Consider the following 27,250-nt stretch of genomic DNA (forward strand, 5'->3'; position numbering starts at 1 on the left):
TTCAAATCTTTATTGTGATAATGGGGGCGAGTATTTATCTCATGAAATGAAAGAATACTGTGTAGAAAAAGGCATTAGCTATCATTTAACGGTTCCACGAACCCCTCAATTAAATGGTGTATCAGAGAGAATGGTTAGAACAATAACTGAAAAGGCTCGTTCCATGTTGCATGGTGCTAGTTTGCCAGCTTTACTATGGGGTGAAGCAGTCTTAACTGCAACTTATTTAATAAATCTGTCTCCAACAAAAGCCTTAAAACAAGACAAAACACCATATGAATTGTGGCATAGTAGAAAGCCTCAAATCAAATATCTTAAAGTTTTTGGTGCTACAGTCTATGTGCATAATAAAACCAGAACTACTAAATTTGAAGAGAAGTCTTGGAAAGCCATTTTGGTTGGATATGGGCCAAATGGTTACAAAGTTTTAAATGTGGATACTGAAAAGTTTGTAATGGTAAGAGATGTAATTGTCGATGAGACAGATTTCTTAGAATCTAGACCTGTACTTAAAATCAAAGCTATTAACTTTGAAAACTCCAATAAGAAAACTGATGCATCTGTCTTAAAATTATTTGAGTCAAAATCAGTAGAGTCTATTGAAAATGAAAACAAACTAGAAATGCCTAAATACACAGAAGAGGTAATCCCTCATAAAATACACAAATTAGATAATGAATTAATTAATAAATCTAATGATTTTTTGGAAACTGAGTGTTTACTTGATGGTAGTCCCTCAAAAATAGAAACTACTATTGATTTCAGAAAAAGTGATAGAACCAAAAAGCGGCCTATTTTGTATGATGATTATATATTGAGTGCTCAATCTATAGTATGTACGATTCCTACTTCCTATAGTGATATTCAAAATATGGAAGACAGATCCAAATGGGATGATGCTATTAAAGAAGAGCTTAATTCTCTTCTAGTTAGCAATGCATGGACCCTAGTATCTAAGCCTGAAAATAAAAACATTATTGATTGTAAGTGGGTATTTACAATTAAAAATGATGAAAACGGATTTCCTTTAAAATACAAAGCCCGTCTTGTTGCCCGCGGTTTTAATCAAGAATATTTACTAGATTATAACGAAACATTCGCACCTGTTGCAAGAATTTCAAGCCTTAGATTTATTCTAGCATTTTCAAATCAGTTTAACTTACTGGTACATCATATGGATGTAAAGACAGCATTCCTCAATGGTATTTTAAAAGAGGAAATATATATGAAAGTTCCTGAGGGAGTCGCAAGCACAAGTAATCAAGTGTGTAGGTTAAATAAATCATTATATGGTTTAAAACAATCAGCAAGGTGTTGGTTTCAAATGTTTGAAGAAGCTCTAAAAGAAAAAGGTTTTAAAAATTCGTTAGTAGATCGATGTATATACATTCTAGACAGGGGACATTTTTCAAAAAATATATATGTAGTACTATATGTAGATGACCTTGTGATTGTGACAGCCAATATTGAAACAATGGAAAGTTTTAAAAAGTATTTGATGCATAAATTTCAAATGGTCGATTTGAAAGAAATTAAACTTTTTTTGGGAATAAGAATTCGAAGAAATAAGGAAATTTTAACACTAGACCAAAGTTCATACATAAAAACAGTTTTAAATAAATTTAAAATGCAGGATTGCAACGCTGTTAGTACTCCACTCGAAAATAGGTTAGATTATAAAGCTCTAAATTTAGAAGAATCTTATGATGCTCCTTGTAGAAATCTTGTTGGATGTTTGATGTATATAATGATATGCACACGACCTGACCTAAGTACAGCTGTTAATATATTAAGTAGATATTTAAATAAAAATAATAAAGAGCTTTGGCAATGCTTGAAAAGGGTATTACGGTATCTGAAAGGATCTATAGATTTGAAATTAACTTATACCCAATGTAGTTATACTGATATTTTGAGTGGTTATGTGGATTCTGATTGGGGAGGAAATGATGAAAGAGATAGAAAAAGTACAACTGGTTACCTTTTTAAATTGTTTGAACAATGTACAATATGCTGGAGTACGAAACGACAGCTATCCGTAGCAGCCTCCTCAACAGAGGCTGAATATATGGCTCTATTTGAAGCTGTAAGAGAGGCTCTATGGTTGAGGTCATTGGCAACTAGCATTCAAATTATTTTATTAAAACCTATAGTTATTTATGAAGACAATAATGGCTGTATAAGTATTGCAAATAATCCTACTAATCATAAGAGATCTAAACATATCGATATTAAATACCATTTTTCAAGAGAACAAATTGAAAAAAAAATAATTAAATTATGTTACATTCCTACAGGTGATCAGTTAGCTGATATTCTGACCAAGCCGTTGCCAGCAGTCAAATTTGTGGAGCTGAGAAATGGAATGGGGTTAAATAACTGAAAAATGATAACATTGATAAAAACTTTTAATATACAATTATTAAAATCTGGTAAGGTTTTTCTGGGTTTTTCCCTTACCCTTTGCAACAAATGTTGGATTTATTTTTGTCAAATCTCCCAGAAAAACAAAGAACATTAAATGAAACTTATTAAAACTGTAAACTTTAATGAAAATGAAACATACCTTTAAATTCTTAATTAAAATATATAGTTTTTGAAATGAAATAGTTAATTTTAATTAATTTTGTATAAGTACCTAAGTTTGAATGAAGAAAAACGTTTTTTTTTTGAGTATAAGTTGAAATTGAAGACATTTTTGATTTGATAAAAAAAAAACTGATATGTATAAATATTTTTCAATTCATAATTAAGAAGTATCGTACAATTTTTTGTAAATTCATGTTAAGTAAATTTATGAATTTTAACTTGATTTTAAATAACTATTAAACAAATCAAATAAGTTAGTTTTTGAGGGGGGCTGTTGAATTGTAGCTGAATTCAGCCACCTCAATATCTTTTAAGTTATTGCTGAACACAACCTTTTCTACTGTATTCAAAAACCAACTGTGTAGTTAGTCTGTTTCGTTTTTCAAAGGAATAAAGTTGTGAAGTGTTTCTTTGTTAAAAGTTGTTTGTTTTATTTAAATTAATCCAATAAAGTTCTCATATTCTAGAGCCAAATGGGCTATATTTTCTAATAAGATATCCAGTTTTGAGACTTTTTTGTTGCTAAATTCCGAGACATGCTCATTAAAATGCCCGCCGACATCAAACTAATGAGGAAGCATAGTGATGTTAAGAATGAGAAAAGTAAATTTTTTTAGGTATATATAAATATATATATATACAGTCCAGAACATTTTACTTTTTTCGGTTTTAATTTTTTAAGGTCTTTTCTTGTTAAAGATTCAAACATAATTGTTAGAGCATTGTATGCCGAGTTTACACCTTGTTTCAAAAGTTTCTTATTTACAACATTAATTCCCTACCAAGTACTTTGATACACGCAGCGCCCTCAATAGTTGTGGAAATGAAATAAAAAAAATCGTCTCATAATAGTTCTATAGTATCTATATAATGTGAGAAAGCCATATTTTTTAAGTTGGGAACCAAACCACACAAAAATACAAAAAATGGAAGAGATTTAGAGTAAGGATTTGTTTCCTTAAAAAATGTATGAGATTGACTGATATATGGCGTTTTTCTTTTTTAGTTCAGAGCAGAGCTCGAACTGTCAAAAAAAAATAATTGTGTTTCTTTTTGAGCTCTGATCGTTCAGAGCTTCAAATTCGTGTTATTTTTTAGTTCTGAGAATGTTCTCAGCACACTCTGTGAGCTCAGGATAAAATAACAGAGTAAACGGAGTAAAATACGAAACACAAACAACTTGATATTAAATTGAAATTAAATAAAATCATCGTGAAAACAATTAAATGGGGAAGAGGCTGGTCGTTCTAGTGCAGAAGGTAAGATAATTTTAAAAAATCTAATTGCATATAGCATTTTTATGAATCATGACAGTTTAGTGCTGAAGTTGTTTCATAATTAAATCAGAGAGCTCTGAACATACTCTGCTCACAAATCTACTCTGTTCGTTCAGACTCTGCTCAGTGCTCAGCTCTGAACTTAAAAAGAAAAGCGCCAATAGTCAGATGGCGCGATAAGATTGTGTAAAATAACTATTTGGCTAGTTGATTCGGTCTGGTTGATTTTTGGCTAGCTGAAAATCCAAATGGATTCATAAAGCCAATACCTAGTCACCTCAGTTTCCCACTCATGATCGATTTATGATCGGTGCGGCCATTTGTCGTTTTGGCTCTGGATCAAATGACCACAAATACAACTTCTTTCTAAGCACATTTTATATGCTTTGATTTAAAATACAAATCATCAGAGAAAAAAAGTTTGAAGTAAAAACAAGTTTGTGAAAAACATCCCTAGGCTAGGCGTACATATGAAACTTTTTCGAAACCAAAAAGTTCGATCGTTAGTTTCCCAAACATCGCATACAAAAGCAACTCCGAAAGTAATCAACGATATAAACCGATGCACAGGAAAAAAAAAAAACAAAATAGTTTCGAATTCGTCTTATTCTGTATTTCTGTTGTATTATGTATTAAATTAAATTGGGTGGCGCAACAGTCCGTTGTGAACCAGGGCCTAGTGAGTTAAAACTCTCAACCTTTCCTGTGTGCGAGTACTGTTGTCAGGAATGGAAAAGAGTAGATATACTGTTCAAAACAAACTTATGAGAAATATATATTATTCTGCACGTCTGGAAGTATTCTACTAACCCTGTCAAACTTTAAGGAATCATTGGACTGAAATGCACTAATACGTGTATGATAGAGCACTTAGGCTAGGCGCGCACATACAACTTTTTCGAAACCAAATAGTGCGATCGTTAGTTGCCCAAACTTCGCGCACATAAGCAACTCTAAAAGCAATCAACGAGATAAACCAATAGACAGGAACCATTTATTCACCTTGAATATATTTTTGTCTCTCTTGCACTTACAGAAAATTATTCAACGGTTTAGTTGAATGTCCTCGTAGCTACCTATAATTCCTTGTGACACAAACTAAGGAATTAGTTTGAGGTGATCGTCAAGTTTGTGTCAAAACACACACTAAAAGTTGCTCGAATGGGTGATAGAATAGTTTCTGCATGTTCGTGGACCCTCATATAAGTCTATAGGTTTAGAAACCAACCAATTTCGAAACTAAAAGTTGCATGTGCGCACCTAGCCTAAGTGCTCTTAATTCAATGATTTCAATGCATTTAAGTCCAATGATTCTTTTAAGTGTGACAGGGTTAGTAGAATACTTCCAGACGCGCAGAATATATATATATATTTCTCATAAGTTTGTTTTGAACAGTATATCTACTCTTTTCTTAAATACAAAACTCACGCTTCACTTTTTTCACTGAGATCTTGAGTTTCCAACTATAAAAGTTGTATACTAGACTTGGTATATTAGTAGAAAAATGTGAATGTCAAATATTTTCTCGTTAAAAAGTCATATTAAGCATATTAAGCAAATTAGGAAAACCTCTCCAGAAAAAATGTTGAATTTTAAAGTTGCAGACTGGAATAAACTCTTCTTGTAATGCTCAATCAAAAACAGTTGATCTGTTGGCTGTCAACTTTTTTTCGAAAATGAGATTTGTGTGCACATTTGGCAATTCAAATTCTTATTTTAGGTGTACAATCTTTAAACAGAAATTAAAAATTTGCCCCGGAAACACTTTTTAGTTGAAGACAAATTGTTCCCATCTGCAGCTAGCCTTAAGAGATGAGGTTGAGGTGAAAAATCAGTGTGCCCTCAGACTTAGCACCGAAAATTACCTTGGGATCAAAATTTCCTTGGAAGTAAGACTCTCACCGATGATGATACTGGAAATTGAAGAACAACTATGGAATGTTGGGCTTCTTTATATAATATTTCATTTTCAATTTAATGCATATATTTGACAGGTTTCTTCTAACTTCTTATAATTATTATATTTTGCCTAGCTTTATGAATGCGATTAATCCACGTTCTATAACGAAATGCACCTTAAAAAACAATAATTAAATACAAATGTCTTAATTTATTTTTATAAGAAATAACATTAAAATAAACAAACATCACAAAACATAATTTTGTTACCCTGGCTGGCATCTGTGCCATTAAATCATAATGGCAATGGAGCCACTAAAGTTAACTTCTAAGTTGTTTATGTGCACTAGCGTAGATTTCAGAGATGAATTCGAGGAGGTAAGCTTATTGAGACAAATATATCTAAAAATAAACTTTTCTTGTTAAGTATTTTATTTGTGTTTTTAAGAATACATGGTTTTTGTAATAAGTTGAAAATAGTGAATGCAAGTTTATTATAAATTGTCCAACAAGTCGTCTTACAAATAGTTCTATCAGTTTTTTTTTGGGTCGTCGCATAATTGAGCAACATGAAACTTTGCTTGGAATAAAGCTTTCACGGTTGTAAACTAAGATGTGAGCCCCACCAGTGTAAATAAATACATATACTTTTTTTAGAATGACCGATAAATAGGCGAATAAATTATTAAATTATAATTACTCTGTAAACAATTATGACGACTAGCAAAGCAATTAACACGCCAGCATAATCTAGTTCAATTAGAATTCCAAAGAAAAAAAGGTTCGCTTAAATTGTTCATCAATTTACTCCAAGCGACGATAAATCAGGTTGAGGATAAATTTCTAAATAGGGTTTAGTGAATTTAAGGTTGCATCTAACTATCAATCAAAGGCAGCTTCAAGCTGCTTCTATCTTTCCACACTTGTGTTGCTATTAAAGTCAATGACACCTTATGCGGGGGCGGTGCTGTTGAGTTCATGAAGACAAAGTTAGTTTTATTTTTTTACACTCCTTCGATAGTAACTATACTTATCACTCTAAAAGAATTTCCTCTCAAAACACTCAAACTAATTCTGTATAATCTAAGGGGATAATTTCAGCTTTCATTGTCGGTTGTTTTTTTAAAGAGTGCTTTATTATTTAAAAGCATTTTTAGACCTAGAAACATAGAATGTTAATCTTGTTTTGATTTAGTGAATATGTAGAAGATACCAAGTAGATGAAGTCCTTGTTAATTTTCCAACCATTATTTTCAGAATCATTTTCTCTCGACAGTATTTATTAAAAGCTACACATACTCCTACATTTAAGATAGATAGATAGATAGATATTTTTATTCAATAATTTTAAGTTTCTTGTTACATAGATTTTTTGGTTTAAGGAATAAATAATAAGGCATGACAAAAATGTCGTCTGCCCGAGGGACAATGTTATTAATTTTATATTCAATTTAAAATAATACAATTTTTAGTTACTTATTGACTTGTAGCAAAATTTACTTTTAATTCAAAGAAAGAATAAACGAGAGTAGTTGTGGCTTTTAGTTAAGTCGAAACAAAATTACTTTGGAAAATGGAAATTGTTTACTTTAAATTTATTTACAAAATACAAGAAAAAGGTAGTTTAAAAATTGTCATCTATGATTCCTCTTCTATAGATCAACGCCTCGGTTGTATATTTTTGGATCAGCAACCAAACTTCTCCGTTTAGGTAAATTACTATTTCATTGTCGCTAAGATAGCTTTTTCGAAAAAAGTGTCTCCTTAGCTCCTTTAATATTGGACAAACACCGATGAAGTGGATGGTGTTTTCGTTCACTTCCATATTGCATAAGGATCAATAACCAAATCGTTTCTGTGTGGCAAACAATTTAGGTTAAGAAGTTCACCTCTTACTTTAAAAATAGTTACAATAGTTTTTCTTGCAAAATCGAGCCTAAAGTAATTATGTTCATTTAAATTATAGTTAAGTTTCGAATAAGTGTCCCTTTTCGTAGATGGTCTCGCCTTTTCTATGAATGTGTTCCTTTCATTTTCATCGATCCATTGGATAACCTCGTACAGTGCTTTTTTTATCTGGAGACCAGTACATCCATTCAGTTCTAGAATAATACCACAATCATTGTAATACTTGGCAATCGGTTTCAGTCCATATTAATCACCTGTATCAAATAGTCTGCGCTCACCTTCAATGTTTATACAAAGAGTGTCGAAAGCTCTGTTTCCAAATGATACATATACTTAGGCTTACTTAGAGGGAGGAGAAATACTTTTCTAAGGAAGAATCGAATTTTCAACAATTTCGTATTTCCGAACACCCCAGATCTGTCCTCCATAAAACAGAACTACTTTTGTAGTTCCGCTAAAAACTTCATATTTGGCGTTTGTTGAAATGTTGTTATTATCGAACATTTTTTTCCAGTTCGAGCAAATAGCCGTTCTAGCAGCATCAGCCTTGGCTTTGAGGTTATTCAAATTGATCGTGAGAGTCATTCCCAGATAAAGATAAGCCTTGACTACTTCCAATGCTATGGAAGAAGAATGGGCTGCGATTGCATCCTTGACGTAGTCCTCGATTTATTTGGATCTCTTTTGATTTGCCACATCTATTATGAACGCTATCTGTCGTTTGATAGTAAAGTTTTTCCTTTAACAAACTAGGATGATACACCTAAGTTGTAAAGTTTATAGAAAAGCGTTTTTCTGTCAACTGTATCAAATACAGCTTTCAATATTTCTTTAAGCGTACGAAATTACGAGATAAAAATTACAATCGTTATTTCACTTCTCTTAACCTAGCCCCAATCGACGAACATGCTCTCCAAACATGTTTGTTGCCTAATCCCCTACACTGCGAACACATTTGTTGAACATTAAATTTGTGCTGATTCTTTACATAATGGACAAGAGCAATAAAGAAGCGCCATTAGTTGCTCTTATGGCGATTTTACAAATGAGGTTTTACTACGGCGAAAATCAAAGCCAAAAAACACTAGAAAATCGAAATTTTTCACTAATAGCAAGTCGTTTTTGAAACGGCCCTTACACGACAAAAATAAACTGAGCGAGATAAAGTTCTGCAAGCGTTTTCGTCATTTAGGAATAGCTTTAAAGGGATATACATAATAGAAAAACAAAAAGTTGTAATAAGCAAAGCCTCTGTACGTGGCAAGTGCCACGAAAGCATTATCTTTTTTAGTACGCTTAAATGATTTTTTCTATCCTTCATCAACACTAAATATATAGAAGACATTTTTTTTAATTTAAAGCACACTTCCAATCTGTTGAATCAATAGTTGATAAAAAGTGCGATATAATAATGAAACTGGAAACCAAAAGACAGCAAAAAAGCTAACTGAATTTGTATCAAAAGCAAGATTATCATCTTTTTAAAATTAACCATTCTAAATGCAATATTTGTTTTAGTAGTTAAATATCGCAATAAATAAGTAATTAATAAATATAATATTTTCTTTTTTAATTTTTCTTTCATTTAAGCGCTTTGAACGAGCTTATCAAGCATTGCAGTACCAAATTAATGGCTTGAATGATAAAGAAATGCATGACTTGTTGTCACAACAAGCTTGCAAAGAAAAACAACATGAAGAAATATCAATTGGATTTTTATACATAATATTAACTGATCCTCAAGCAGCACCTAAAATATATCGTGATCTGACGCTGATAACAAGAGATGGCTTAAATTTTGTACTAACCAACTTAACAATGTTGGTCGCTGATAAATATACAAAACTAACTGATGTTAGTAGACGGCAATTGATATGGTTGCTACATGAATTGGTCAAGAATAGGGTTCTAAATGTTGAAAATACTATATGGAATTGTATGAGACAAGCTGGTGGAGGAGATATATCACCAAAAAACATTTCTCTTATTGAAGGACTTCTTGACATCTTTATAGAATTTCGTCCTTGGCTGGAAAATTATCCGTTTTTAGTTGGGACAGTAGTGTATAGTTATGTTCGACTTATAGAAGACCATACTAGCCCGCTATTAACTAATTTAAGGAATAAAGAGATAACATTTGTGGTTGCCTTAATAAGAGATAGATTTCAGGACATTATACCACTCGGAAGGGATTTTGTAAGGTAAGTATTTGTATTTCTATGAGATATAGAATGTGAACAATTTATCTTATCCAAACTTACAAGTATACAAAAAAATAGAAACTATTAGTTTTTTTTTCAGTTTCTTATCTTTCTTTGTTTACATACTATCAATAAATTTTAGGTTTATAACTTTCATCGTTCTTCGGTTTTAAATAGAGTTCTCACTTTTTAAATTAATATTACCTGATTTTTCAATAGCTCTTTAATAGGAATGTAAGAAGCTCAGATTTCAGCTAAGTTCACAGACTAGCTTAATATTTTGTAATATTTTTGTATGAGGTAATTGAGATAGTAGGCTTAATTGGCCTAAATTTCGACTAAGGTTTTTATATTCAAGGTGCTCGTACATAAGCTCGATAAACAGAGGAAACAGTTCTTCACCTCCTCTATACATGCCCTGCTCAAAAAGACAAGAATTACCATGGAAAATTCTTCTATAACGATCTAATTAAAGCATATTAACATAATCGGCCTATTACGTTTGGTAAGGGTTTCATTGAGCTTAGAAGAAAGCCTCAAGATCAGTAGCGTCTTTAGGCATGGGCCCCGCAATTATTTGGCCCCTAAATCCAAAAACTCAAAGTGAATGAATCGATACAAGAATTATATATAATACGAAATAAAATGAATGTTTAGGTTCACATAGAGTTCTTAAAATCCTTTCTGAAAGAAGATGGTCTGCACGAGCTGATGAAGTTAAGGCGCTCTATCATGGTTATAAGCAAATTAGTAAAGCCTTGACATCTATCTCTATAGATCCAGAGCAAGCTCCAGACACAGCCTGTCTAGGAAAATGTCAAAACTGGAGTTCCTCATTTAAACAGAAATTTGGAGCGCAATATTAGAGGGAATTCATAAAACCAGCAAGAGCCTTCAAAGAGAAACAATAACGATTGACGTTGCTGCCAATTTGCTTTGTGCACTATGTTCTTTCATAAATGATCTGGGAAAGAAATTTGATACATTTGAAGCGTGTGCCAAAATTTAGAATCCGGATGATAATTATAAAGACTTGATGCAACGAAAAATAGTACGAAGTTCTTTTGCCACATATTTTGATGGTCCTCAATGTTTTTTTTCCAATTATTGACACTATTACTTTGCAATTAAAAATACGATCCAATTGCTATCAAGAAATTAATGCTTTGTTTGGCTTTTTTGTGTATCGCAATATTTGACTTCATTGGAGTTGCTAAATTCTTGCGAACAGTTTTCGAAAAAATTTCATATAGATGTTAATGCAGACAAACTTGAGGTAGAATGCCTGCACCTCGTACAGTATTTAAAAGTATTCAATAAAGATGTAAATGAAGATCTTATTACAATATCAAAATTGTAGAGTCTAATTACAGTTAATGAAATTGGGAACTCATTTCGAATTGTAGAAACTGCCTGTAGATTTTTTGAATTGAACCAGATAAAAAATTAACTTCGAACTACAATGCTACAACTAAACATCTTGTCAATTACATCAATTGAAAATAATGTCCTTTGGACAGCCGATTCTATTGTCCTTTGGACAGCCGATTCCGAATAAATAAATGACTCAACAAGAAGTTAATTTTAATCTTAATTTTATTATCAGATTGCGACCGTGCGATCATAACGACTTCTACATTCCGAATGAATGGTTATAAAGATGTAAATGAAAAGTATAGACAAAGAGAAGGACAGATAGATACATAAAAGTGAATACACGGATGTTAGGATAGGAAGTATACAAATGAAGGAATGAATACAGGGATGACAGCTCGGCCCTTTCTGACTTCAACTCGTCCCGAGTTACTCTGTGTTATGGTTCAGATTTTGGTCTTCTTCTTCGGTGTCGTAGTCTTCGTCGATCTCTGGATATAGAGCACACCAAGGTTTGAGTTTATCGCTGCTAACTACTGTAGTAAACTTGCGCTTAACTTTCACTCCATCAATGTTCTCCACGACATAACGATCGAATCGCAGAACCTTTGTCACCAAGTATGGACCCTTATATTTGTTTTCTAGCTTCCGAGACTCGCCTGTACTTTGGATCGGACTTTCGATGAGCACAAGATCTCCTTCCTCGTATTTGTGTGGCGTTTTGTATTTAGCGTTGAATTGTTTCTTCCACTTTTCTCTTGCTATTTCGATATTTTTGATTGCTTCTTCACGTTTCTCATTAGCTGGTGGGTTGTCAGCCAGATTGATGTCGTCCTCATGGAGTGCTGATAACAATTTATTGCCACTGATGTCACGGAGTGGAAAATCGTATATGAGTTCAATCGGAGAAAATTTTGTTGTCGAATTAGTTTTAGTGTTTATTGTCCACTGCAATTCACGGAGCTTGGTATCCCAATCTTTAACATCGTTGGATGAAGTTCTTAAATAGGCCAATATGCTTTGGTTCACTCTCTCAGCAAGCCCGTTTGCTCGTGGAGTCCTCACTGCTACTTTAATATGTTGTATTAAATTATGGTTACAGAAGTCTTCAAACAAAGCCGAGGTGAATGCAGTTCCTCGATCGGTGACAATTGTTTCTGGTACACCGAAACTCAATGTCAAATGGTTCAGCGAATCGATGACAGGCTTACTTTTTGTTGATTTAACAGGAAATATAATAGAATACCTTGTAAGAGCATCGACAATAACAAGTGTATGTTCGTTTCCACGACGACTTTTGATAAATGGTCCCAGATGATCCATATGTAAGACCTGAAATGGAGTTTTAGGAATATCCATTCCATGCAGTTGGCATTCTTTCTTTTTCGGATCACGACTATAGCAGCATTCAATACATGACCCTATGAATCCCTTAACAAAATTTCGAGTTCTAGGAAACCAGAAATGTTGTGAAATTCGTTTGACTGTTCCATCGACGCCAGGGTGTCCTATGTCATCATGACACAGTTTCACGACTCGCCAACGCATACCACGAGGAATAACTAGCAAAAGTTTGTTTCCATCACCTTTCTTATAGAGTCGATTGGATTTCACTACGTACTCGCTACAATATTTCGTCTGTTGACTTGACTCTGTTTTCCCAGAGAGAATGTTCATTATTTGAAGTAATTTTTCGTCTTGTTTTTGCATTGTCCACACCCAATCGCTTTCAGAGATTCGTACATTCATTATGCAGGCACCTATGTCTTGTGGTTCATGAACGGTTTCTACCGGAGCACGGCTCATCGCATCAACATGCCTCATCGCCTCTCCAGGTCGGTGGATAATGTCAAAATCATATTCCAGTAGTTTTAGGAACCAGCGGGCTATACGTGGTATAAGTGGTTTCGTTGATCTCAAACTTGATATTGCAGAGCAATCGGTAGCAATCGTGAAATGTTTTCCAAGGACATAAATGCGGAATCGTTCACATGCCTCGACTACAGCCATCACTTCGAGTTCGTAGCTGTGATATTGACTTTCGGATTCGCTACATGCCCGACTGAAGTATGAAACTGGTTCTAGCTGCCCATTTTTGTTCTTTTGAAGGAGAATCGCTGCGAGGCCCACGCTGCTGGCATCAGTGTGAATATGATGCTCCTTATTTACATCATAGATTTTAAGCACTGGTTCTTCTGTCAAAATGTGTACAAGCTTTCGAAACGCATTCTCACAGTCGGTTGACCACTTGAACACGGCTTCCTTTCTTGTCAGGCGAGTCAAAGGTGTTGCAATATGTGCGTAGTTGGCTACGAACTTCCTGAAAAATCCAGTGAGACCCAAAAATCTTCGTATCTCCGTTGGGTTAGTCGGTACTGGATATTCACGAATAGCGTTTGTTTTGTTCTTTCCTGGGGTAATACCGTTTTCGTTAAGTTCATGACCAAGAAATTTTACATTGTTTTTCATAAATGAGCATTTTGATAAACGCAATGTTAGACCCTCATGTCGAATTATAGATAAAAATTCCGCGAGATTATGAAGACCCTCTTCGAAAGTGTCCGATGCAGACCCAATCTCATCCACATACATGGAGACTTTACTTTTCAACTGATTTTTTATTCTTTGCATCATCTCTTGGAACGTTGAGGGGGCATTCTTGAGTCCGAAAGGCATGCGATTGAATTCAAAATGCCCATCCCTCGTAACAAATCCTGTGTATTGTTTGCAATCTTCTTCGATTTCTATTTGGTAATAGCCTGACATCATATCAAGAGTATTGTAAAATCGCTTACCTGCCATAGATGTAAGAACTTCTTCGACGGTCGGCATTGCCCAAGGTCGCTTTTCTGTAATTGCGTTCAACTCACGGTAGTCCACACATAGCCGCTCTTCACCGTTTTGTTTCCGAACAATAACAATTGGTGATGCATACGAAGATGTAGCTGGACGAATTATGTCTAAATCAAGTAATTCCTGAACAATTTTGTTCACAGTTTGTTGTTTTGGGAAAGGAATAGCGTATGGTTTTTTTTCGATCGGTTTGTTTGACATGAGCTTAATTTGCATTTTCAACGACGTGCACTTCCCAAGGTCTTTTAAATTATCACCGAAACAACCCGCAAACGAATTCAAAAGAGCGATTAATTTATGCTTCTCCTCTGCGGAGAGTTGATCACCAAAATCGATTTTTTCATGGTCAAGCGCAATTATTTCACAATGTCCGTTTTCGATTACGACGCGGCCTTTACCCAGAACATCGACTCCAATTATAACATCGTACGACATCACCTCATCATCGATGACCATGAGTTCACTCTTAAATTCAGACCCGTCAATTGTTATCGGCACCATCAATTTTTCGCGACACTCAAATTCGCCTCCTGCAAATCCAACGAGTTTTTCATTGCACGGAACGATATTATTTTTGAAATTCGCGGACAATTTTCTACGTACAAGCGAGAAGCTACTTCCGGAGTCAATTAATGCAACACATTTTAAGTTCTTGATAAAAATTGTTTTCAATGTTTCTTGACGCGCACTATTCGTGATTGTATTAATTGGGGCTCTACTTTGATAGGGACAATTTTTCGTTTCGTGGCTATTTGTCATACATTTTTCACAGCGCGGTTTCCTTTGAGGTTGGTTACAATGCCTTTTAACGTGTCCGCGTTCGCGACAATTGTAGCAAATAGGTCCCGAATTCTCTCGTGGTTGACCACTGAATTGCATTTGTGGAGCTTGAGCATAACATGGTGCATTCACATAAGGAGCTTCACTCGCGCACACCCGGTTCAGAGTTTTCAGTAAATCGCAACACTTTGGGAACGAGCAAGCCGACAGCATTCTACGCAACCCATCATCGTACAGCCCGTTAATTACATAACTTATAATCGCGTTATCATCGAGACAACCGCGACGACCGACTGACAATACTCTATAATAGAATTCAATTAGTGTTTCACCTCTCATTACGCGCATTTGCATCATTTGTCTATGTACATCGGCTGTATTAATATCGCAAGGAAAATCTAACATGAAGGCATTCACAAATTCGGGCCATGATTTAAAAACATTTTGTGCGTCAATCCACAATTTTGCAGCCCCTTTCATTTTACATTGCACTGCGAACAGAACGGATGCTTCGTTCCACTGATACGCGATTTTTAATTGTTCCACACGGTCGACGAATTGTGTGGAAGAAAGACTTCCATTACCGGGTTCAAACTCTGGAATTACACAAAGTAAATCGCGAATGTTAACGTTTTGTGCAGGCGGCAACTCGGTTTGTGTTGATTTTCTATTTTCAAAATACAGTAACTCATTCGCGACTCTATTTACTCCAGCCGACGAAGGAGAAACAGAAATGCTTTCGGGCACACACACATTGGATATACATGTCGGTGGCTGTTGTGTTGCCAGCAATGGCAGAGACAGAACATTGGTAGAGCAGGACGGCTGCATGGTTGGATTTTGATTTCTCGTGTTAGTGTTCGTTTGCATTGTTGGAGACGGCGGCATAACGGTTGATCTAGAAGCGACGAGACCACTCGTTCGCGTCGTTTGGCTGTTTCCGACGACCGTTACATTCTGTGCATTCGAAACCACTGAGCACGTTTGCGCGTTGTTATTTGCTGCCTCCACTTCGCTCACTAGCCTCGAATTGTCCTTTTGGAGACTCGACGACAGTTGGATGACGGTAGTAAGTTGTTGGGTCAGCAACTCCATTGAACGTTGGAGTGCACTTACATCGTCCCTTAACCTACCTACGTCCGTCTCGTCTTCCCGCTCTTCATTCTGACCCAATTGGCTTTCGGACGCGACCGATTCTTGTGCCTTTTGTACTTCTTCGAACTGGTAGTTACTGAGACGATTGATAAGTTCGTTTTTGCTTCCCGTCGTTTTATCCTTAAGCTGGGCAAGAATTCCCTTTAACTCCCGCACTGTGCACTTGTTAAAGTCCATATTTATTTTCACTACCTTAAACTTTTATTAATTATTTGTTATTGGATAGATCCCACTTCTGATATTGTCCTTTGGACAGCCGATTCTATTGTCCTTTGGACAGCCGATTCCGAATAAATAAATGACTCAACAAGAAGTTAATTTTAATCTTAATTTTATTATCAGATTGCGACCGTGCGATCATAACGACTTCTACATTCCGAATGAATGGTTATAAAGATGTAAATGAAAAGTATAGACAAAGAGAAGGACAGATAGATACATAAAAGTGAATACACGGATGTTAGGATAGGAAGTATACAAATGAAGGAATGAATACAGGGATGACAATAAATTACTGCAGGAAATTGAATTTGATGTCTTAATTCATGATGTTGCAACTGACAAAGGGCCCCCAAAAGTCTAAAGACGCCCCTGCTCAAGATTCATGTAGTATCACAATGGGCCATTCAACTAGCCTAAGTGCGTCCTACTCCATCATTAGCAAGCACTTTAACCGAATTCAACTTTAAGACTAACAACTTATAAAACATTTTGAAAAGTAACAAGATTTTGACAATAGACTTAATTTACAAAGTGATTTTTTTGAAGAAAGTGCTAGGTTTAAACAAACCAATAACAGATTAAAAAAATAAATAAATGGGAATGGTTTGAAAACCTAACGTTACAAGCAAACATAAAGTATGATTTGGTACAACAACCTTTGTAACTGAAGTTCGACTTCTATAAAATAATCTTGTTGGTTAATTTAATTTTAATATCTTAAATTTACGTGGCAGAAATATTGTTAAGTTCGAGGTTCAACTAAAATGAAGAAAATTAGTTTTAAAGTTTTGTGGTACACAAAACTATCTTTGATAAATTATAAAAATTAACAAATCGAAGCAAAAAATGATAGCTTCTGTGCATATAATTACAACAATATTTAAAAAAATATTATTTCACAATTCTATTTTCAGATTGTTACAAAATGTTGCCCGAATTCCAGAATTTGAACAACTTTGGCGTGATATTCTTTATAATCCAAAAACACTATTGCTATCGTTCAACGGCATCTGGCAATTATTACAAATCCGAACAAGCAGACGATATCTTCAGTGTCGACTTACGCCTGAAGTCGAACGAAAGCTTCACTTTCTTGCATCATCAGTGAAATTTGGAAATCAAAAGCGTTATCAAGATTGGTTCCAAGATAAATACTTTGCTACACCAGAGTCCCATAGTCTACGTTCGGATCTCATTCGATTCATCATCAATGTTATTCATCCAACAAACGATATGCTTTGTTCGGATATTATACCACGTTGGGCAATTATTGGATGGTTGATATCTTCATGCACTAATCCAATAGCTTTGGCAAATGCAAAACTATCATTGTTTTACGATTGGTTGTTTTTTGACCCCAACAAGGATAACATTATGAATATTGAACCGGGTATTTTGGTTATGTACCATTCAATAAGAAATCATCCGTTTGTTAGCTGTACGCTGTTGGACTTTTTATGTCGTATCATGAAGAATTTTTTCCCAAAAAGTGAAGAGCAAATAAGGACGGGGGTTTACAATTCCTTAAGAAAAATACTGGAAAAACAGGTAAGCAACTCATAATTTGTGTTATATAATATAATATTTATAAATATTAAACGGCATAAAATAACGGTATATTGTTTTGTATACAACAGTGTCTAATTAGTCTAATTATTTTAATAAACAAAATCTGTTTCTTTCGAAGTTACCACACTAAGCTCGGTGTCTCTATTTCTATAGATTTTTTTCTTCTCTTGACGCTTTTTATTTTCGTAGACCACATTCTTCAATTCAGAAGCATTTTATAAGTTCTTAAGCATTCAAGTCTGTGCATCCAGAGATTCAGCAGAACAATTTCATTGACATTCTCTCAATCCACGTTATAAGTCTTTAACATTTTTGCAAACCGCCGAAAATTGGGCGCAATTACACAGCTAGTGACTACGTAATCAAAATTTAACTAGCTTCGTGAATGCAAAATTGCACTTAAAAGTTAGCCAATCCGGAACTGTCATATTAATGAGAAATATATAAAATAAGAAATTTGTGTTTTAAGGACTTTTAACAGTTTTTTTTTTAATTCAATTAAACCAAATAAAAGATATAATATGATTGATTTATATCTGTATTTATATATAGGAAGATTAATTTCATTGTGAATTCTTGTGTCCCTACCGAGCAGCTGATTTTGAAACGTCAAAACCAGCGTGCACTAACTTTTTAGCCATAATTTTTACACTACGTCGGAGGGGAAATTTTAACTACTTTTGAAGTTGCATCTAGCCAATCAGAATCCCTTCACTACCTAGCCACTACGTAATCAAAATTGAACGAGCCAATCAGAATCCCTTGACTACCTAGCCACTACGTAGTCAAAATTCAACTAGCTTTATGTAAATGGAAAATTACACTATAAAGCTAGTCAATCTGGAACTGTCATATTGTTGACAAATGCAAATATATAAAATAAGAAACATTTTTGATTTGATAACTTTAGCTTATCTTTTGTGTTCTTAAATTCAATAAAATCAAATTAAAGACACAATTTGAATGATTTATTTTTCTATTTAAATACTGAATGATTTATGTATTTTATTTTGAATTCGTGTATTTTTACCGAGCAGCTGATTCTGAAACGTCAAAATCATTCTCCACTAACTTTGTAGCCAAATTTTTTACACTACGTCGGAGGGGAAATTTCAACTACTTTTGTAGTTAGATTTAGCCAATCAGATTCCTACGTAGCCACTAGCTTTGTGAATGCGACCAATGCCACCATTATCTTTTTCTTGCAAAAGGGGAAATAAATATTCAGTCGGTTTCTAGTAGTTTTAAGAACAAAACATTTCTGCAGTGTTTTTTTGTAGTAAGCCATTTATTTCGATTTTACACTTAAACCCAATTAGTATTTCCTCACTTGGACATAACTACGTCTGATGTTATTTTTTCAATCAACTCTAAAGACATTTAGACATTTTTTCTAAATGACAAAAAATTTGCTAAGATTATTCCAATTTTCACGGTGGAAATTTTTGAATGCAAAAGTGCCTTCGTTTAAATTTTAAAAGTATTAGCTTTTTCTTCTAAAATAGTCTATCTAGTAATTAAATAAAATTAAGCAATGTTTTTTGTTTTCTTGTCCTTTTAACTTTTAACCCAAAATAAAAGGTTTTGAACACTTTCTCTTTTGTAACTTCTCTTTTTGTGTTTTAAAAAAAACTGTAAATTTAAGATACTGTGTCTCAAAATGCTGTATTGTCAAAATACTGTAACTCCTAATACTGTATAATGCTGGAAGTTTTAAAAGATCAATTAGTTTGGTGCAATTGTTGAGAGATACAAATGTGGGAGAGATACAAATAACTAAGAAGAAGAAAATAAGATGCTATAAAGAAAGAAAAATTCGCACTTTTTCACATTGTCAAAACAATTTTTATTTTTTAGCCTTATTTACAACATTTTGAAGTACAGAATTTTGAAATACAGAATTTTGTACATAGAGTAAATTGAAATACAGTATTTTGAGATACAGTATTATATATATAGTACTTTGATCAATACAGTATTTCGAGCCCAACCCAACAAGAACATTATGTATTTTTTTTCGGGAACGGGTCGAAATGCTGTATGGTCAAAATTCTGTATGATACTGTATCGTCATAATACTGTATGGTTAATATTCTGTATTTCAAAATGCTGTATTGTCAAAACACTATAACTCATAATACTGTATAATGCTGGAAGTATTGAAAGATTAATTAATTTGGTGCAATTGTTTATGCAATTGATTATGATAGAAACAATTCATGTACAAATATGAGAAAGATACAAATAACTAATAAGAAGAAAATGAGAAAGAGAAAATAAAAAAGTGCGCACTTTTTTACTTGTCAAAACAATTTTTATTTTGTAGCCTTATTTACAGCATTTTGAAATGCACAATTTTGAGATACAGCATTTTGATCATGCAGTATTTTGTACATACAGTATTTTGATTCATACAGTATTTTTCCCCAACCTATTTTTTCATTTATACAAAACAAACATTTAATATAAATCACAAGAAAACCATTTTCTTTCCATTAAATTTCCCAGGTAAGATTGTACATTTTTCGAATTTACCATAATTCCAAACAAAAAAATGGTAAAATCAAATTGCTCGCCCATTTTATAAAATGTATTCTTAAATGAATTTTATTTAATTTAAGCCTTCGTTTCTGTTATTGTTTACACCACTGTACGTAGTGTGTTGAGCAAAAATGTGTATGGCATTACCGATTACCAAATTATGAAAAATGTATAACTAATATTAAAAAAAAAAAATTAAAATGGTCTGAATTGTGAGTCAAGATTTTTTGTTTACATTTGGGAATTTTGAAAAGAAAAGTCGAATACAAACATTTTAAAGCGAAAACCTTTTCGTAATATGTACGAGGTGTGTTCAAAAAGTACCCGGAATTTTCGTTTTTTTTTTTTTTTTTTTAAATGTATTTATTCATTTACATCAATGTGGTCCCCTTAAAAGTAGTGTCCCCAAATATAATACATTTATGCCAGCTATTTTTCCAATCTTCGAAGCACTCTTGGTATTCACTTTTTGATATGACCTTGAGCATTCTCAGTGATTCGGCCTTTATTTCTTTAATCGAGGAAAAACGCCGTCCTTGCATGGGTCTCTTTAACTTTGGAAACAGGAAAAAGTCGCCCGGAGCCATGTCTAGTGAATATGGAGGTTGGGGCAAGACTACAGTATTGTTTTTTGCCAAAAAATTACGAACAAGCAACGACGAGTGAGCAGGTGCGTTATCATGTGGCAAAAGCCATTCATTGTTTTTCCATAAATCTAATCGTTTTTTTTTCGGATTGCTTCACGCAAACGTCGCATAACTTCAAGATAATACTCCTTATTAACCGTACGACCTTGTGGTAAGAACTCTTGATGCTAATAGTTGATAATTTTAGTAAAGTAAGTTATTCATTTTATTCGAACAATTATTTGGTTACAAAGTTTAAGTATTATGGTTATGCATTTGGGATAGCTTTGGCTTAGCGGTCAGCTTGAATGGCAATATATTATAATGGTGATGAAAAGTTATATAAACTCAGTCATCAACAAATGTCTGTATTTCTTTCCAGTTTCTTCCGTTTAAAATTTCTAATGTTTCCATCATTGTAAAGCGTTCCTTTCCTTGATATGCAAGTCTTAGGTGTTTGAATTTTGGACAAATGCTTATAAAATGAAAGTTGTCTTCTTTGGCCTTCATGTTGCACAGCGTGCAAAATTGGTCGGATGCACCATTGTATGGACTGCTGTTAAGGAAGATAAGCTCACATCTCGACAGCAGCCATATTTCTTCGTAGCTAAGGTTTACTTTAAAGAAGTTGTTACTGCAGAGGTGATAATTGAATTGTGAATATATAATTCTACTCTCAGATTGACGTGCTTCTTCAATCAATGCGTTACGAGTGTAGTCTTCATTTATTTTCATTAAGGAGTAAAGTTGTTCCTTTAAGGAGTCTAGGTTACTGAAGTTCCAGTCCAAATTAATGCTGTAATAAGAGGCATTATTTTGCCATTTCATTATCCCCCAGTCGATGTTTCTTTGTTCGTAGTGCAGCAATTTTTTCTTTAGACGATTATCAGAATGTGAAGCACTTTTTAGAATGTAATCTGCTTGAAACTTAAGGGTATTAGTAAAAATCTTAGGCAACCCTGTTTCAAGATATAATGCATAATTTGGGGTGTTTCTTGGTAGATGAAACATTTTTTTCAGAAAATTTCGATGACATTTTTCAACCACTTCAAATTCATCTATTCCCTAAATTTGTGCAGCATAACAGAGTGTTGATTTTACTACGGTTTCGAAGACTTTATATTTAGATGAAAGAGTGATGTTTTGGTTGTAAAATATTTTTCGCCACTTCATGTTGACCAAGCTCTGGGAAGCAGCAGCTTTTTAGAACCGTATTCAGTTTAACTCCCAGGTATTTATATTCTTTAGTAACTTCAATCTTGTTGCCTTTTTAGTTGCATTTATTTGTATTTAAACTTTGGAAGCTATGTGTGAAGACCATAATTCTCGATTTTTCAGTGTTTATAGAGAGACCCCAGGTTAATCATCGATTGCAGGTTTTCAGGTGATTCCGATAGTAAAACTATGTCAGCAATATGAATTCCACCGGGTATACATTTATAAAGACCGAAAATTAAAGAGCACTTATCAGGTATCCTTGTTTAACTCCTGAGTTTGTATCAAACCACTGAGAGTAAGCTGAACCATCCCTGACTGCTGCTTGCGTCCCCGTATACATTTCTTTCAGGACTTTAATTAATTTTGTCGAAAGACTTACTTGTGTCACATTTGATTGAACTTGACGTGCTTTTTTCGTCGGTGACGTTGGATGCTTCCAGGTGGACGATTGGCCTTCGGTTTCGATATAACCGTACACCTATGTTTCATCACCAGTTATGACCCTTTCAAACGAACTTGGATAGTCATTGACGTCATTAAACAGCTCCTGAGCGATGTTCATGCCATTGCTTTTTTGGTTAAATATTTAAACAAGCAAAAAAAAGCTCATAAAAACACATCGAACCTTAGCAACTACCACAGACAAACTAAACAGTGAATATAACTGCATCATACTTTAGGGACATGTATACCAACACAATACAAAACAAACGTTGACCTTCGGACTATCCAGACCCGCGAAACTTAAAAATTCCGGGTTGTTTTTGAACACACCTGGTACATCTTCGTACCCTACGCCTTCTGCACAAAGTTTGGCTCATAACATAATATTTTATATTCAATTTTGGCTACCTTCACGAAAACTACTACTGTAACCGCGACTATGTTTTCAATGTTTTTAACTATGAATCATTTTTAAAATGTCAAATACTTTTGGTCTTTGATATTAATAATTAATTAATATTAAACAATATTTCCATAGGTTATTCCAAATCTTCAACCACTTTTTGAATCACCTAAACTCGATAGAGATTTGCGAAATTTGATTCGTGAAAACTTCCGTGAATTTGTGTGTCCGACAACACCTGCAGCCGGAGCACCAGTTGGTTCAATGTTTGTACCTGTTCAAATGAATCAGCCAGGCGTTAAAAAAGAAGATCAAGTCTATAATCTGGATGAAAACAAAATTATTTGTCCTGGAACAGACTCAATGGAAACGCGTGAATATGCAACCCACAACTTAGACGATACACAAGAGACAACGCCAGTTCTGAATGCAGTCGAAAAGAACGAACCAGAAGTAGAACCCTCGTTTAGTGAAGACGAAGATGAACAAATAGTTAGTATTAAGTGTGAGGACCTTACTGATGACGATGATGATTTGCCACTTTCAAAGGTATGCATTTCGTTGTTTTATTTCCTTACTTTTAATTATTTAAATTAGTATCATTTGATTTATTTTGATAAGATATTATTTTTCATGGCAAAATGTTGATTGTGTGTTACTTTAATTTCTTAAGGTGCGCTTAAAGGAGAAACCAACTACAGAAAAAACTGAACTCCCAAGTAGCATAAGTGACTCATTTGATCAATTTGTACTAAAAAGAAATTCATCGTCGCTAGAAGAATTTGTCGATCAATTTAGAACTCTTACGGTATCGTTGATAGATGAACAACAACAACTTTATGTATCATCCAATGTACAAGCTATACTTAAAGAAACCTTACCTGAAAACATATTCACAGAGAGTAAGACAGACGAAAAAAGTTTATCCAGAAGCATAAGCTATCCAATATTTACCGTATTTCGTAGCTTATACGAGTCAGAGGAAAAGGTTAAGAAGCCTTTTAGTGTCCTGTTAGCTTCAATTTATGAAAAAATTCCTGAAACTGGATATTTGCTGTTGTACTTTTTAAAAGTCTACACAAAAGTACAAGCACGCCGAAATGCAAACCAATGTTATCAGTTCAAAACCTGTGTTTATAAGACTCTTTGTGATGCCTTAGAAGAAAAAATCGACAAGTGCTTAGTGCGGGATTTAAATGCTCTTGAAAATGAAAATACACAAATGTTTTTATGGCTCCTGCCAGACATATACCGAGAGTTCAAATCTAACGTAGTTAACAATAATGAAATGATCAAAATAACATTAAGGTGCGTCGACGCAAAGAATATTCGTGACTTAATGTATTACATTGCACAAGGAAAACTGTCGCTATTCAAGCACGACGGATTAATAAATTGTATACGAGATAGTTTATCATATGAGACATTCGAACAACTGTGTTTGTGGCAACTAGTTCAAGCTCACGATATACCATTGAAGTGTTTACAGGTAACCTTACAGTTGATATGCTTTATAATAAATAATATAATAAAATTCTTAGGACATACTGCCGGAACTGGAGTCAGCCAACCATCCTGAAGCGTTGTGTTATATGCTTCTTTTATTAAAAAATGAGGACCCAAACGTTGAATTAATAAGATTGCTTCTAAGTAGAGAAACTAAGACAAGAGGCGATCCATTTGTTACATCTGCTCTTAGGTATTTTAAATCATTTTAATTTAAAAATTTCGTTTACTTATTAATTGGTTTGATTAGATTTTGGTGCCAAAGAGGAGAAGAAAAACTTTCGGAAATAATCGCAGGACTTCTAACTTCAAAATATCCAAGTTCTTCACCAAATAAACGAAAGCGCCCTTTAAAGGGAAACCAGTCAATGGGGAGTACACCATCTGCGGACCAAGTATATTAAATTTCGATTTTTCCACAATTTTTGTATTAATTGGCTCTTTTCTCTAATTTAAGATTTTAAGCCATTTGGAGCACTATCGAAGAAGTTGTCGTCATGGAACAGGTACCGGGCTATACGTTCATGATACAATGCAAAGAGCACTCCAAACAGCATTTAGTCACAGTAGCGAAACCACAAAAGTAATTATGTATATTTTATATAAAATGTTTAAATTTTAACACTGTTTTTTTTTTTTTTAAGAAACAATATAGTGATCTTTTTGCGCTAGCAGCGGAAGAAGACACGACAGCTGTGGGACGGCGTGGAGGTAGTGGTAGAGGGAGGAAACCACCAAATAATAAAAAAGAATCAAATAATTCAGGAAACAATGCGAAAAAGACTTCAGATCCAATTAAGACAATGTACACAAGTGATGAAGATTCGAGTGAGGTAAGTTAATAATATTATAATATACAATTACCCGAAAGAGGGTAATTCCATGAAAAGGCTGAAATTAAAACAGATGATAAGAAAATGTATCTCTTCACCTTTTCAATTTTGTATTTATTTTTAATAAATTTTGATTTATGTTTTAAATGTAATGCCATAATTCTTGTTGTCTTTCATTTAATAAGTATATCATTTCGATTTTTCCGCGATTGAATTTATTGCATTTGAGTATTTAAAAGGATTTACATTTTTTAAAATAAGTATTTACATTTCAACATTAAAATTAATTTGTAGTAAGATGGAATTACCTTAATATGAAATTTTTATTTTGTTAAATATTTTTTATAATTTATTACAGGAAGAATGGTTAAAACCTCTGTACAAGAAAAGAAAAAAAGCTTTTAATGATTCGGAATAAGAACGTCTTTGGAGAGAATCACATTATGTTTATACATATAAAAATTAAAATATAGTATTAGTTATCAAAAATGTAAATATTTATGTATAGTCGTATAATTTTTATGAAATGCAAATTACTTTGGTAAATATAGCAAAAAAAAAACAAAAATTAAAGTATTCTTTTCACTTAAATCATCAACACTCAGTTTTTAAATTGTCTTTCAATAGTAAATTAAAAAGAAGACATAAAATTCATGAATTTTCGACTCGTAAATTCATTTTTAGGACGTCGTTTTTTCCTACTTTTGATGACTCATCGTCTAAGCTCATATGATTAATAACAATTTAAAAGCAAGCACTCAGATCGCCATAGGTTTAGTGAATGTTGAAAAAGTCTTAAGCGGATTGATTAAGAGATTCTTTTTTTTAAACACTGGTAGGGTATTGAGGCAGGATTTATGTTCGTTAACTTTTTTGTAATGGTGTTGGTAAAGGTTAAACGCATCGTTTCCTATTCAAGTGACAAAGATACTCGAGTAATCTTGAATTTTTATGATTGATGTTTTTCTAATTAAAAATATGAAGGGAAAATGGCTCCAAATTTGGGCCCACCGCGTACACCCATAAGTGATTCAACTTAATTCAATTCGAATGAACAATTTCAGATTCAAATTGTCAAAATTCGTTGTTGCCTTGGTGGAATTTTAAATTCATGCTTATAAAATATCTAAATAAAAGTATCAAATTTACTGATTTTAAATAAAATTCTTACTTTTCTTACTTTTTTTCGAATGTCGTGAGCTTTGTCGATCACAAGAATGTGTTTTTGTACCTAAAAAAGGTAACTGAACAAATTTTCCATTCGTTTTTTGTAAGCGTCTGGCAACTCTATTCAGAAACTATAGGAAAAAAAACTATCACATATTCTTGTGAAATCTTTTTAGGTATCAATTTAACTATAACCTTACATAGATCGATTATTTTGACTGTCATTTATCAACAATCACCTTAGCCGATTCCACCCCAGTTTATAACTTGACTAATACAGGACATTACAGTACGTCCGTAAAGGTGGGAACACCAAAATCGAATTTCGAAATTCTAATCAAAGGCTCCTTTTATGCTAATTAAGCGCTCTAATCCCGACTTGGTTGTCCCTTCCCCCTCAAACTTGTGGTGTTCCTAGCTTGACATCAGTTTTTGGAGACTTTCTAAACCAAACAAAATTTTAAAAATATAATGATGGGGTACTTTGGATTAATTTTAAATATGAAACTCAAAATAAAATTTCTGTTTAGAAATTCTGTACCCGACATTTTGAAAAAAAAAAAACATTGCATTAAAGATAAGATAATTTGCAAACAAAAATACCAGTTTTGGTTTTTATTCCCACTTGTTTGTGTTTTACAGGGGTAAAATCAATTTGTGATGACGTCACTCCCAGCAAACGGA

General features: G+C 33.6%; 1 protein-coding gene across 1 annotated transcript; it reads left to right on the forward strand.

Moving 5' to 3' along the window:
- Positions 1-5,856: 5,856 nt before the first annotated feature.
- On the forward strand, positions 5,857-26,311 carry LOC129950452 (integrator complex subunit 3 homolog). Its single transcript, XM_056062392.1, has 10 exons — positions 5,857-6,144; positions 9,265-9,875; positions 17,174-17,807; positions 23,196-23,609; positions 23,734-24,549; positions 24,602-24,759; positions 24,817-24,961; positions 25,024-25,149; positions 25,211-25,399; positions 25,758-26,311. The coding sequence occupies exons 1-10, from the start codon at positions 6,067-6,069 to the stop codon at positions 25,815-25,817; spliced, it is 3,231 nt and encodes a 1,076-aa protein (XP_055918367.1). The 5' UTR covers positions 5,857-6,066; the 3' UTR covers positions 25,818-26,311.
- Positions 26,312-27,250: the final 939 nt, after the last annotated feature.

Source organism: Eupeodes corollae, chromosome 3, assembly GCF_945859685.1.
Source record: "Eupeodes corollae chromosome 3, idEupCoro1.1, whole genome shotgun sequence".
Taxonomy (NCBI): domain Eukaryota; kingdom Metazoa; phylum Arthropoda; class Insecta; order Diptera; family Syrphidae; genus Eupeodes; species Eupeodes corollae.

Bases quoted from the DNA above. Each gene is read 5' to 3' on its own strand.
- LOC129950452 (XM_056062392.1), top strand. From the start codon at position 6,067: ATGGCAATGGAGCCACTAAAGTTAACTTCTAAGTTGTTTATGTGCACT. The intron at 6,145-9,264 runs GTAAGCTTATTG...CTTTCATTTAAG, and splicing joins TCAGAGATGAATTCGAGGAG to CGCTTTGAACGAGCTTATCA. The intron at 9,876-17,173 runs GTAAGTATTTGT...TTCTATTTTCAG, and splicing joins CTCGGAAGGGATTTTGTAAG to ATTGTTACAAAATGTTGCCC.